This window comes from Gorilla gorilla, chromosome 10 (genome assembly GCF_029281585.2).
Source record: "Gorilla gorilla gorilla isolate KB3781 chromosome 10, NHGRI_mGorGor1-v2.1_pri, whole genome shotgun sequence".
NCBI lineage: Eukaryota > Metazoa > Chordata > Mammalia > Primates > Hominidae > Gorilla > Gorilla gorilla.
The window spans coordinates 74,625,460-74,638,431 of record NC_073234.2 but is presented as its reverse complement, the minus strand read 5'-3'; the positions used below and the strand labels follow the sequence as shown (position 1 = coordinate 74,638,431).

At 37.8% G+C, this 12,972-nt stretch overlaps 1 protein-coding gene across 2 annotated transcripts in view; it reads right to left on the bottom strand.

The window, feature by feature from the left end:
- Positions 1-12,972, bottom strand: part of ITPR2 (inositol 1,4,5-trisphosphate receptor type 2) — a 499,301-nt gene that overhangs the window by 312,471 nt on the left and 173,858 nt on the right. For both annotated transcript variants that reach the window (XM_031000671.3, XM_055358014.1), the window contains 6 exons: positions 10,665-10,837; positions 9,567-9,686; positions 9,263-9,448; positions 7,855-8,106; positions 7,266-7,410; positions 5,505-5,655 (listed from right to left, as the gene is read on the bottom strand). In XM_031000671.3, coding sequence (XP_030856531.1) covers positions 5,505-5,655; positions 7,266-7,410; positions 7,855-8,106; positions 9,263-9,448; positions 9,567-9,686; positions 10,665-10,837 — 1,027 coding nt within the window. The remainder of the gene's footprint in view (positions 1-5,504; positions 5,656-7,265; positions 7,411-7,854; positions 8,107-9,262; positions 9,449-9,566; positions 9,687-10,664; positions 10,838-12,972) is intronic.

The following is a 12,972-nucleotide window of genomic DNA, read 5'->3' as shown; positions in this document are numbered from 1 at the left end:
ACATGATATGAGCATACAGAACTGTATCATTTACTTAAAGGAACTGGTCTATCTAGCAACAATGTTTATAAAACCACTTTCTTTTTTTTTTTTAATTATACTTTGCAAATGACTTCCCATTGAAGATAAAGTTTCATTAAAAGAGAAAAATACTTACAGTATGAGAGGAGTCCATATGAAAAAAAAGAAGAAAATATAATCCAAATCATTTAGATATCAAAGAGCCAAGATGATGATACAGAGTACTGTAATGTGGTAACATTGCTATGACTCCTAACAGTTGATCTTTAAAATAATATTCCTTTTTTTTTCTCTAGGTACTTTCCACAATCTGGGATTTCCTCTCTGGCATCGACCTTTGTCTCACCCTGCACCACAGGAATTTTTCCCATGCTTGACAATCCTATCTCCATATTTGGAGATTCCAGAAAAGTGTTTCTTCTTGCTTCTTCTGTTAAGAATTTATACAGTCTAACAGAACTTTTGTTAGGAATTTATAGTCTAAGAGAGAACCCAGCTATAATATTAATAACACATCTCCTAGTAGAGTTGTAAGATCATTCTTGAAGTTTGAATTGTCACCTTGCATAACATAAATCGTTTTCCTACCAGATTAATTATTTAAGTTCTTAACATTTTTGTTTTAAAAAACTTTCAAATTTATAGGAAGAGTTGCAAGAATAGTACAAAGAACTCCCACATAGACTTTGCCCAGATTGATTAGATTCACAAATGCTGCCACATTTGCATCTCTGTCTCCACACACCCACCCACACACACACACACACACACACACACTCACACACACACATCTTTCTTGCTCTATTTGAAAGTTGGTTCTAGACATCATGCCCTTTGAACTTTCAATTCTTCAGCATGTATTTGCTAAAAACAAGTATATTAGCTTAGCTAAGCACAGTGCAATTACAAAAGTCAAGAAATCTAACTGACATAATCAATATTCAAATATAACCTGCAATCCATATTTCTACAATCCATTTTCAAATTTTATCACTTGTGCCAATAATATCTTCTATAGATAATATTTCTCCTAATCCAGGATCCAGTACTGAATTGCATATTGCATTTATTTGTCATGTCTCTTTAATCTCCTTTAATCTGAAACAGTTTCTCAGCCTTCAACATTTTTGCCCACATAGATATTCTCTATTCTCCATTCAGCAGTCAACATGATCAGATCATATCAATCCCTTCTCAAATCCCTCCAGAGATTGACCACCAAACTTAAAATTCTACCCTCCCTCACTCCATCAGTCTCCATATCATTGACCTACTTTATTTTTCTTCACAGCATTATCAGATGTTACAGGATAGATAGATTAGATAGATAGATAGACAGACAGACAGATAACCTGGCTGTTTCTCCTATTATAGATAGACAGACAGATAGATAATCTGACTATTTCTCCCAATAGGAGAAAGGAGAAATTTTGCCCATTTATTTATTAATTGTCTTCCCTGTGGCTAACAACTTTGTTTATCTTGTTCATTACTTATTACCAGTGACTAGAACTGTGTCTGGCATGTAGTAATTCTTCAATACATTCTTGTTAAATAAATTAATAAATTATTATCAGATTGCTGAAAGAATAATTAAGGTATCTAGAAGTCAGTGGAATTCACTAAAAAATATGAGAATTATAAAAATTAAATTTATGTGTCTTTGAGGGCAGATATAAACAGGACGGTGGAGAGAGCAAACAAGGTAACAAATTTTCCAAGAAAAAAAATACTTTCCTTAGGCAAAACTACGGAAAGAGAAAAAGATCAGCAGTTGCCAGGGGATGGTGAGGAGGTGGGAGAAGGGTTGAATATGCAGAGCACAGAGAATTTTTAGGGCAGTGAAAAGATGCTGTAGGATACTATAATGTTAGATACGTGTCATTATACATTTGTCCAAATACATAGAATGTGCAACACCAAGAGTGAACCCCAATGTCAACGATGAACTTTGGGAATAATGATGTCAATGTTGGTTCACTAGTTGTAATAAATGTACCCCTCTAGTGGAGGATGTTGATATGGGGACGCTATGCATGCTGGGATGCAGGTGATAAATAAAAAATCTCTGTATCTTCCTCTTAATGTTGCCATGAACCTAAAACTGCTCTAAAAAAAAATAAGTCTTTAATAAAATACTCTTCATGGTGAAACACTGAAGGCAGATTGTAAGCAGTGAGATCAAAAGTCAGGATCAACTTCTAGCTTTCCAAGAATAATTTAGTTTAGACTGAAGATTGTAAAAGCATAACAAGCAGCTTTAATATGGACATTTCAAGTGTTATGTACCCTCTGGGAGTGGTAAAAAGAGTCTCATTAGTGAGATTCAGGCAGCGGAATTAATATAGACCCCTGCATGTCCCTGCTCTTTGATTAACAACTACGGTTCTTGGTCTTTGCTTTTTCTCATTCATATGTTGTTCATAGATTTATTTTTATAAAATGTTCAATTTACATTAAAGATGCAATAATAGTAAAGAATATTCATGTATGCTTTCCTTTTTTCTCCATTTGCTTTCATGGTTCCTCTCTCAAACCCTTATTATTCTCTTTCTGAATGTATACTATATATAATCATCTTATTATGCTCTTAGAGATTACCATTCTGGATAATTACACCATGTAGATTCAGGTTGTCTTTTATTTCCAAATGTTCTCTTGGATTGCAATTTTAAATACTCATTCTGTTCCATTTTCTTGTTTTTCTTCTTCAGGGACTCCATTTATTCATATGGTGGCTCTTCTTTGCCTTTCTTCCATTTCAGCCTCTTTCCCTCTCACCCTCATCACTTGTTTCTTTGGATCATTGTCATTCTCTTCATTGTTCTCCTGCCTTTCTTCAGTGTCACCTATTTGATTTTCCTTCAAATCTATTCTCTCTTTGACACCTTATAATTTAATCTGTATTGGTAAAAAAATAAATGAATAAATAAAGCCAATCATTTTATTATATTTCTTTCCTAAGTTCAATCAATTTTCATTTCATTTCTTCTTGGGTTTTGGTCCATTTCTGATCTTAGTTTTTGAATTTATGAATCAAAGTGTTTTCCATAGTCCACTGTGCTTGAAGCTACTTAATTCCATTTAGAATACCATGTTACAATATTCTTCTGCTTCACAGTTACTCTTCAGAGAGGAATTTCCATCCACTGAGGTGTTTAGATTTTTCCATTCTGTTTTGGTCTTACAGCGGTTTCACATAGTGATACTGATGACATTTACACATTCAGCAGACAGGATCCACGAGCGGGTTTATAGGATCTCTTGTTCAAGAGCGCCCCCTCCTGTCAGAGTTATGAAGTGCAGTTTCTTTAAAATTTGGCTTTTGGTGGAGGTCGGTGGAGGAGTGGTATGTCCATCGATGTTTCAGGTTTCTTTTGTCTTGTGGTATTCTAGATCTCCCCATCTTGCCTCTTTTTCTTTCACCAAAAGACTCGAAGGGGTGCCCTTCCCTTACCTGCAACCTTGTTCATCCCTAGAAGCACTGCTTTTCCACAGCTGCTCCCTGTGCTATTTCAAGTCCCTTCCTTTTAAGTTGGTGCTCTTATCTACCTGGATACTTTTTCCATATTTTCACACCTAGATAAACTTTCTCTTTCTGAGGGTGATTTTCATACAATTTCATTTCATTCCCTTTGCACACGATCCCTTTTCTCTTCCCCAGTTTCTCCAAAAACCACTCACCATCTTCAAAGCTTGCAATGGGAGCTCACCAGGCAGCTGTACTAAAAATGAATGTTTATTTTTCTGCTTACAGTAACTAGCATTTGCACTGTCCCCTCGCTTCTAGTTATGCTGAAGGTGAGGGATTTCTGTGGTTCAATTGGCTTCTTATTGATTTGTACAGTTTTTTGAAAGCTATAAAAGGAATTGAGATTTGGGCAGCAGCAATTAACTACTTCAGCTTACTGTAAGTTGCTCATTTATAATTCTTAACTAGGTATTTCTTCTTTATGTCTGAAATTAGGTTTCTGGTTTTGCCCTTTTAATCCTGTAGTGGATGTTGTAGTGGATACTATTGTGCTTCCACCCATGTCCCCTTTTCAGGGCTGAGGCTCTTATTGCCCCAGCTGCTGGGCATTCTTGTTGCTAACTATTTACAGCTGTACCTCTCACTAGGCCGGACTCTTACCCAATGTTACACAGCCCCCTCCAGGATAAAGCCAAGTAGCTAATAGCTGGCTGATACAAAGACACAAAGGGTGGCCCCCTTTGCCTTAATTTGTGACAATTCCAAAGAGCATCCCAGCTCCAGAACTCCCTACAGGATGAGCTGAGGTCTCAGTCATAACTGCATTGCAGATGAGCTCTGCCTGCACAGTCCTACCTTCCTCACTTCCTTACAGGTATATATCCAAGTGCACTCTTCAATATACCTTCTGCAAACAAGCCCCTAGATCAGGGTGTTTTTAGGGTATCCAACCCAAGACAATCGTCATAAAAACTTTGTATTGACTTATGAGATAGGCACTGTTGAAAGTCCAATGAATATATTGTATACATTCCCTTAATTCTTGCAAGGAAACTGTGAGAAGGATATTGTTATTATCATCTTCATATCTCAGATGAGAAAAGAAAAATCATAGAGAAGACAAGTACCTTATAAATGGTCAAGGCAGGATTTGAATACAGGTACTCTAACTTGAAAGCCCATTCTCTTATCCACTTCACTCCACAGGTTCCCACACTGGCCTGGCATTCACTCCTTCTCTGGCATGATACTTTGGCAGCCCTTTCTTTGAATCTTTCTTTTTTTTTTTTTTTCTTTGAGATGGAGTCTCACTCTGTCGTCAGGCTGGAGTGCAGTGGCACGATGTCAGCTCACTGCAACATCCGACTCCCTGGTTCAAGCAATTCTCCTACCTCAGCCTCCCGAGTAGCTGGGATTACAGGCACACGCCACCATGCCCAGCTAATTTTTGCATTTTTAGCAGAGACGGGTTTTCACCATGTTGGCCAGGATGGTCTCGATCTCCTGACCTCGTGATCTGCCCACCTTGGCCTCCCAAAGTGCTGGGATTACAGGCGTGAGCCACCGTGCCTGGCCTTCCTTGCATCCGTCTAAGCTCTGCTGTGGAGCACAGCCTTCAAATCTATTCTCTCTTTGACACCTTATAATTTCATCTGTATTTGTAAAAATAAAAGAGGCTGAGGCAGGAGAATTGCTTGAACCACATGACCACAAATATAAAGATGTTTTCATTTTTTAACACAGAATATTTTCACAAGTGGCTTGGCTATAATGTTAGTTGCTAAAGATGGAATCTGACCTTATGAATTCATCTTTCAAAGCTTTAGCATTATAAACAGAGACGCATGTTTGTAAATCCACCTTATTATCACTCAGCCCTGTCATAGGAATTGTGTTCATATGCACACATATATTAGCAGGTACACAATAGCAACCCCTTCTCTGTAGTTTTGTTTTTTATCTTACTTCCAAGTAATAACAATGATATTATCACATTTCCCAAAATTCTTACCTCCATCTTGAAATTTGCTTAATCTTTCAAAGTATGATGACATGGGGGCCTGTACAATGTCTAAAATAGCCAGAAGTGTTCTTGTTAGCCTTAATAACTCACTGAAACTATAAAATCCAAAGTATATAAGATTCCGAGCCAAGTGGACCACCTTAATAAAAAAAAAAAAAGCGGGGAGGGGGAGGGTGAAAGAGTGGAAAAAAAATTGGGTACTGAAATAAACATTGGCTTTTTTATTATCTAAATTAGCACAGCAATTTCTAAACTTCCTAATTCTTTAACACCTAAGAATTAAAATACTTGCAAAAGCAACCACTTGAACTTTGATTTATTCAAGTCTAGAACTAAATCCAAGCAAGACTCAGAGTGCTTTAAGGTACTTAACAAAATTTACGCTAGAATTATTTACATCCTAATTAAACATTAAGTAATTTAAGTCAGCAGGATGCCACTTAATAAATGGTTGCATCAATTAATTACTTTAATAAATGGCTATTATCCAAGAAATTTGCCCAGAAATCTATGTTCCCTATGCTGCTTTGTGGTCTTGTGGATCGCACAGGACATTCCAAGTGAGAGAGTCTACCTCCAAGATGTGGCCCCAGTGCACAGTCTCCCCCTACCACACTGTATCAGAGTTGGTCCAAGTAACCAACAGAAGTGATGACATGTCACTTCCAAGATTAGATTACAGAAGACTGCAACTTCCATCTTGTACTCTCTCTCTCTCTCTCTCCCTCTCTCTCTCTCTCTCTCTCAGATGGCTTGCTCTGAGGAAGCCAGGTACCATGTCATGAGGACACCCAGGCAGCCTACAGAAAGGCCCACATGGCAGGAAGCTGAGGTGCCAACAGCCAGCAAGGAGGTGTGGCCACCAACAACCCCTCCAGTGACCTTAGAAACAGACTGTCCAGCCCTAGATGGCTGCAATCCCAGTCAACAGCTTGCTGGCTACCCCATCACAGACCCTGAGCCAGAACCACCCAGCTAAGCTATTCCCAGGTTCCTGACCCATAGAAGCTATGATAATGTTTGTTGCTTCAGGCTGCAAGTTTTGGAGTAATTTGTTATACACCAGTAGGTAGCTAATACACCAGTTATCAAGTAACAGCATCCTTTCTCTAGTTTTGTCACTACATCCCCAAACTGAAAGTATTTCAATTCAGTTCGGTGAAAATAAAAACATCTCCATAGAGATAAAAAAAGTATCCAAACATTTTACAAAATATGCAAAACTGCCTTTCTTTATTACATGCAAAAAATCTTACACAAATGAAACAAAAAAAATCCAGGGAAATAGTAATTAATAGACAATTATAAATAAAATGTTTTGTACTGGACATCAAAGCACCAAATCTATCTTCTAAAAATGGCAGAGAAGGCCAGGGGGTGGTGGCTCACGCCTGTAATCCCAGCACTTTGGGAGGCCGAGGCAGGTGGATCACAAGGTCAGGACATTGAGACCATCCTAGCTAACACGGTGAGACCCTGTCTCTACTAAAAATACAAAAAATTAGCCGGGCGTGGTGGTGGGCGCCTGTAGTCCCAGCTACTCGGGAGGCTGAGGCAGGAGAAAGGCGTGAACCCGGGAGGCGGAGCTTGCAGTGAGCCAAGATCATGCCACTGCACTCCAGCCTGGGCGACCGAGTGAGACTCTGTCTCAAAAAAAAAAAAAAAAAAAAAAAAGGCAGAGAAAATAATACCTTCATGAACTAAACTACCCAGTTACCAAAACATCCTAAATATTAGGGGAAAAAGTACCTCAAATGTCAGTTTATTTTTTTCTTTATCCCCAAAAGGAAAGGGCTGGTTTACAACTTCTTTCAAATATTCTTCAACAAATTCCATTGTCAGGGCAAATTTCCTCTTCATATCATTTCTGGAAGAGTCTGTTATAGAATCATATCTGGAAATACAGAAAGAAGATAACGCAAGTTAAACTGATTGCAATCATTTAAAAATAGGAAAACACACGTAGTTTACTGGGTGCATAATCTTGGATAAACTAGTTAGCTTTCCTAGAGGCTGGGTCCTCATCTGTACAATGGGGCTGTTGTGAAATGAGTTAGCACGCGTAAAGCAGTTATATCAGTCTACCACAATATTAAGTACTTAAAATTCTTGCTCATTACATCAATATTATTTACTGTTTTCTAGAAAGTGCCTTTATTACCACTGAGAGTTATCATTTCACCCTTCAAAACGAGTATCTTATTTGCATTTAGAAGATTAACAACCCAAGACAGGATACACAAATGCCTTTCCACATGTTTCATTTCAAAACTGTAGACATTTGATGTGGAGTTCATCTGATGAATTCCAAAGCCTCAAGACGTTTTTCCAGACATACTCATGAATTGTGATCTTTGTGGGGATTTCTGTCCAGAGCCTGGCATAGCGAACAGGCACCACGGACTCCTGGGGATCCCGGTCAACGTGCATGTGGAGCATGAGGCGACAGAAGGACGCTCGGAGGTCGAACGGCAGGCTCTCATCCGACACACACCGCAGGATCAGGTCTACAGACAGCTGTGTAGAAATCTGGTTTATGGCCAGATACTGGCGATCCAAGCACATCCTTGCAAAGAGGTTTAGCTGGTACCTTAAAAATGGTAAACATATTACATTATTGTCTTATCTCAAGGAAATCTTTAAACATCATAGTACCAATCAGTATCTATGTTTAAGACACCTGTATTTCCAAGCATTCATGATATTGGAGTCAAACTCTTGATTGTAGTATGTTAACCATTAAGATCAAATGACAAGACATGTATGAAACTGTCTCTATGTCCCTTCAGTTACAATACCTCTTACTTGTTTCAGCAAAATGTGTCTGCTGGAGAGTGTCACTAGGCACTCCATTCTGGGTTCCCTAGAATGACAAATACTGCACTCAGGCTGAAGGCTATGGGTAACAGCTCACATGAAACCATCTCTCTCCACCTTCGCCAGCCTCACTCAGCTTCTGGCTCTAGTGTCTACACTCCAGGTTTTGCCCCACTCAGTTCCCAAACCAAAAGTGATCAGTCCAAATGGCATGAGTCACTTGGCTTATCAGCCCAGTTTTGAGATTAAGAATTAGCCTTTGATTTGGTTGCTATAGCTGTAGAAACCAGGGAGCACAAAGCGTCATCTGTCTGTCTGATTCTTGCCATTTGGGCCCAACTTCGCCCCAAGGCTTCTGCCTTGGGTTTCTATACCTGCAACTCAAAGATGCCAGCTAGGTTCTTGCTCCCAATATATTGACCACCAGGAACTGCCTTCAGTACTTCTGCTGCCATATTCTGGGGCTGAACTTTCGTTAACTACAGGCACCAGTTTCTCTTAGGCTCTAGGTCACCACATATTCATAATCCACTCTATACTAAACTACTGGCTTACTTGCTCTGAGCTACCCTTGTAGCCAAATCAATTTCCTTAGCTCCATGTCTATATCCCTCTCAACTCCATCACCTAGGTCCTAACATGCCTCTCATCTGCCTCCACTCTACTCAATATGAGGACAAAGCCTTTGGCTGCACAATAATTCCAAGCTAGTGAGAAACCAGGAAATTACAAGTGGTGTATGCAGAAAATATAAATGTTAACTTTTATTTTGAATATTTTAAACAATACTAAATATTTCAGCTACCCTAGTTCTGACATGACTTTTAAAATTGCCTCTTCATAGATACCTAACTAGTGGCTACAGAGAACCAGTTCTCAATTAATATGTGAGACTGGGAATTATTGTAAGATTGTCTATAATACTTAACCTGTAATAGGTAAGAACTTCTAAGTCAGCTTTGGTGCCTTCTTTTGCCTCTTGAGCAAGGTGCCTGATAGCTTTGCCATGAGGTTCCTTGTTGCTGTCAATCCAATAGAGCCAAACTTCTTCATCATCAATGTCATCCGAAAGGATGGAGCTCTCCATGGGGTTGTCTGCTTGCATTGAGACCACCCTTCAAATAAATAGCACATACAAAAATCTACTAAAAAGTGCACTTGTAAATATGACAAAGAATTACAGTGCTTACAAATAATCAACAGGAAAATGATGCATCCATTATCTGGGCTTACTTAGTTTGAATGAGAATGTCTGCATTGCCTGGACTCAACATAAATTTACAGATGAGTTCTTGAGTTACAGGGATAGCAGTGGTATTAGACACACACAGATCTGACAAATAATCCAAAAACCTGGCAAAAGAAAAAAATTAAATGGAATATGAAGACAAAGCATTTTATAAAAGCATCACAAGACATAATTTGGAATATAATAAAATAAACTTATTATATGTTTTATTATTATTTCCACACAACGTTTGTCTAATGTGTTGTTTATCTACTGCATCATTAGAAACAAATTAAACATACAATTCTTTTTATTTAATACAAGTCTTGTTTCAAAAAGGATGTGTTTGCTTCTATTTATTTTATGATATTCCGCCCACAGCACCGTGACTTATGTTTAGAAAATCATTCATCTCCCCTAAAGTGAGTCTCCCCAGAGCTGAATATCAAAACAAAGGCAGATCAAAGCTAATGCTGTACTGAACAAAAGAGAAATAGAGCACACACCTAATGAAAATTACTATGACCTGGTCAAGTCAGAGGCCCATTTCTACCTTCTAGCATTTATTTGCTGTGCTAATTAGCTAAGGAAACATTGCCAATTGGTTTGACTTGTCTGCACTCATTTCTTCAAGATAAGGCAGCATGGTACAACAGAAAAAGAGCTTGATGTGGAGTCAGAAACCCTTGATTTACCTCGTATTCTATTCCTATCAGGGTACGCTTGGGCAAGTTGCTCACTCGGCTTCTATTTTCTCATCTCTAAAATGGGGATAATAATATACAACCAGTGTATCTCATACAAGTGTGCAAGGATCTAAATGAGATAATGTATATGAATGTATTTTGAGAAACCATAAAGTTCTATAAAATCATGAGGATTCAGAGTGAAAATCAATCACACTTAAGTATGTCTATAAAGGGCTTTGATCTCTTATGAGGTAATAACTCTTTATTATATACAATTATTATAGCAATAAGCCCAACATAGTTCGTCCATAAAAGTTAGTGATGTGAAAGAACTCTAACTTTTAAGAGTTCTAAAAATAAAACATAAAGCCGCAATCTCCACTAGAAAAGAATACCGCATGAATCATTTCAAACCTTGGCTCCCGATTTCTCCTGAGTAAACTGACAAATGTTTCTATTTCTTTTGCTGTGATATGTTTCTCTAGTAGTTTTCTGTTGTTGTGCAACAAAGCTGTGATAGTATCTTCTGCCAAAATATCATAGCCAATCTGGGACTGCATGACACAGAAATTCTTAGCAATATATTCCTGCAAAGAAGAAAGGCTGTCAGAATACACTGCCAAACAGCTTACAAATAACAGGTTCTATTAGGGTCAACAACATTGATTAATTTATTCACAACAGAAGGTTCACTAAAAATTTTCTCTAAAGAAAAGCAAGTAAATTTTTCAATAAATAGAGCTTTTTGAGGAAAGACATGAAAACATACTGGCATATACGTTTTTGAACTTCTACTAAAAAATTATACACCTAGAGATAATTATCAGTATAGGTATTTTAGAAATACCTATTTCCAAAGTGGAAAAAATAAATCTAATTAAAGTAAATTTTTAGGACACAATAACTTTGGATTTCATCAGTCTAACAGAGGCTAAGTGGAAAAAATAAATCTAATTAAAATAAGCTTTTATGACACAATAACTTTGGATTTCATCAGTCTAACAGAGGCTTTTCTTCTATCTCTTACTTAAAGTCATAGCCAATGATTTGGGCATAATTATAGAAAAGAAAATGACTGCCTGATATTTCATTCATGAGACATGAGATCTGGGTTATTACCTGAAGATCCTAGATGGACTTGGATTGATTCCTTTTCTGTGAATAGGCTAGAATGATCTGTAAGATCTTTTCTTTAAAATAATGGTAAAATGTCATATACTTTTTATCTTTAAAAAGCCACTAAACAGGGCAATGTGATTAATCACTTTATTGATTACATGCATTCGCCCAATAAATGTTTCTTGAAGGCCTATGCTGAAGAAGTGACATTTGAGCTAGAATGGGAATGAAGACAACGAGGCAGCCATTGGAAGACCTAAAGGGAAGCCATCTAGGCAGTGGGAATAGCCAGTGCAAAGGCCCTGAGGTAGTAGAACCAAGCTTGTGTTCTATCAACAGAAGGTGGCCATTGTAGCTAGGCAGTGGTAAGGGGCAGAAAGCAAAGTTGAAGTTTGAGATGTAGGTCAAAAGAATCCTTGTGAGCCATGGTAAAGGGCAAAGAGGTTGTGCTAAAAGAGAAAGCCACTGGGGAGGTTCAATCATGTTATTGTTTGATCTACTCCTTATTCATCACACTAATTTTCCTATATCCCAAACCACTATTGTTCATCTCCCACGTTCTGTCTACAAGCAGCACATCTCACACTGCCATGGGACTGGTGAGCTTCTCCCCCTTCCACCATGAAAGGTTCTTACTTTGATTCCTTGGGATTCTCCCTGGAAATGTGTCTTTGTTTCTCTGACGAGACAATTGATTGATTAGAAAGTGGTTTTGCCTTAGGTAAAATTTACTGGAATGTACCTATTCCTTGAAAATGATATTGGTTGCACAAATCTAATTATATGCTAAGCAGCATTTTTGTGGCTTCAGAATGATGGCTTTGTGTATTGGGGAGCCAGTTAAGTAAAGTAAATGTCTTCTGTTACTATATCATTTTAAGGATACATATTGATTTATACACTTTCATGACTACTGTAGTCATACTCTGGTATAAGGCAAACATCCAAAGATGTTAATAAATAACTAAATGAAATTAGAGGTGGTATCAAATTTTATAAATAGTAATAAATAGATCTTCAATATTAAATATATGGGTTAGTGTTAAGTCACAAATGAACTTCCTATTAGGACTATAACATATAGGTGAAGATAAAGAAAAACAAAGTAATTATAGCCATAATACTATATAATATATACTACATAATAATAATAATATAGAACATTTTAAAATGTTCTAAAAAATCAGAAAGCTGCTTTATGCTTACTACCAAGCATTCTTAACTCAATAGAAATGAGAAAAACATTTCTCAGCTATCACTGAGATTCAATTAGAACACACAATAGAAAGGGAAGAAAAATAAAATATAACCCTTAACAAATGCTAGGGATTCTTTATTCCTTTATCATCTATGCTCTAACTCTGTGCTCCAAAGAAACCCAGAAGGCAGGTCCCTAAAGCGCATAAACATGTACCTGAAAGGAGTGATATGACTAGGTAGGGGTGTGGGGGGGGGCGGGGAATGGGCACGTGCACGAGCGCACACGTGTGTGTGTGTGTATGCACACACTGATCCCTGGCCAAGACTGAGAGGGGAGTGAGAAAGAACCATGTGTGCCAGACCTTGAGAGACAGAACTGACACCAGGTAAGACATGTCACCCA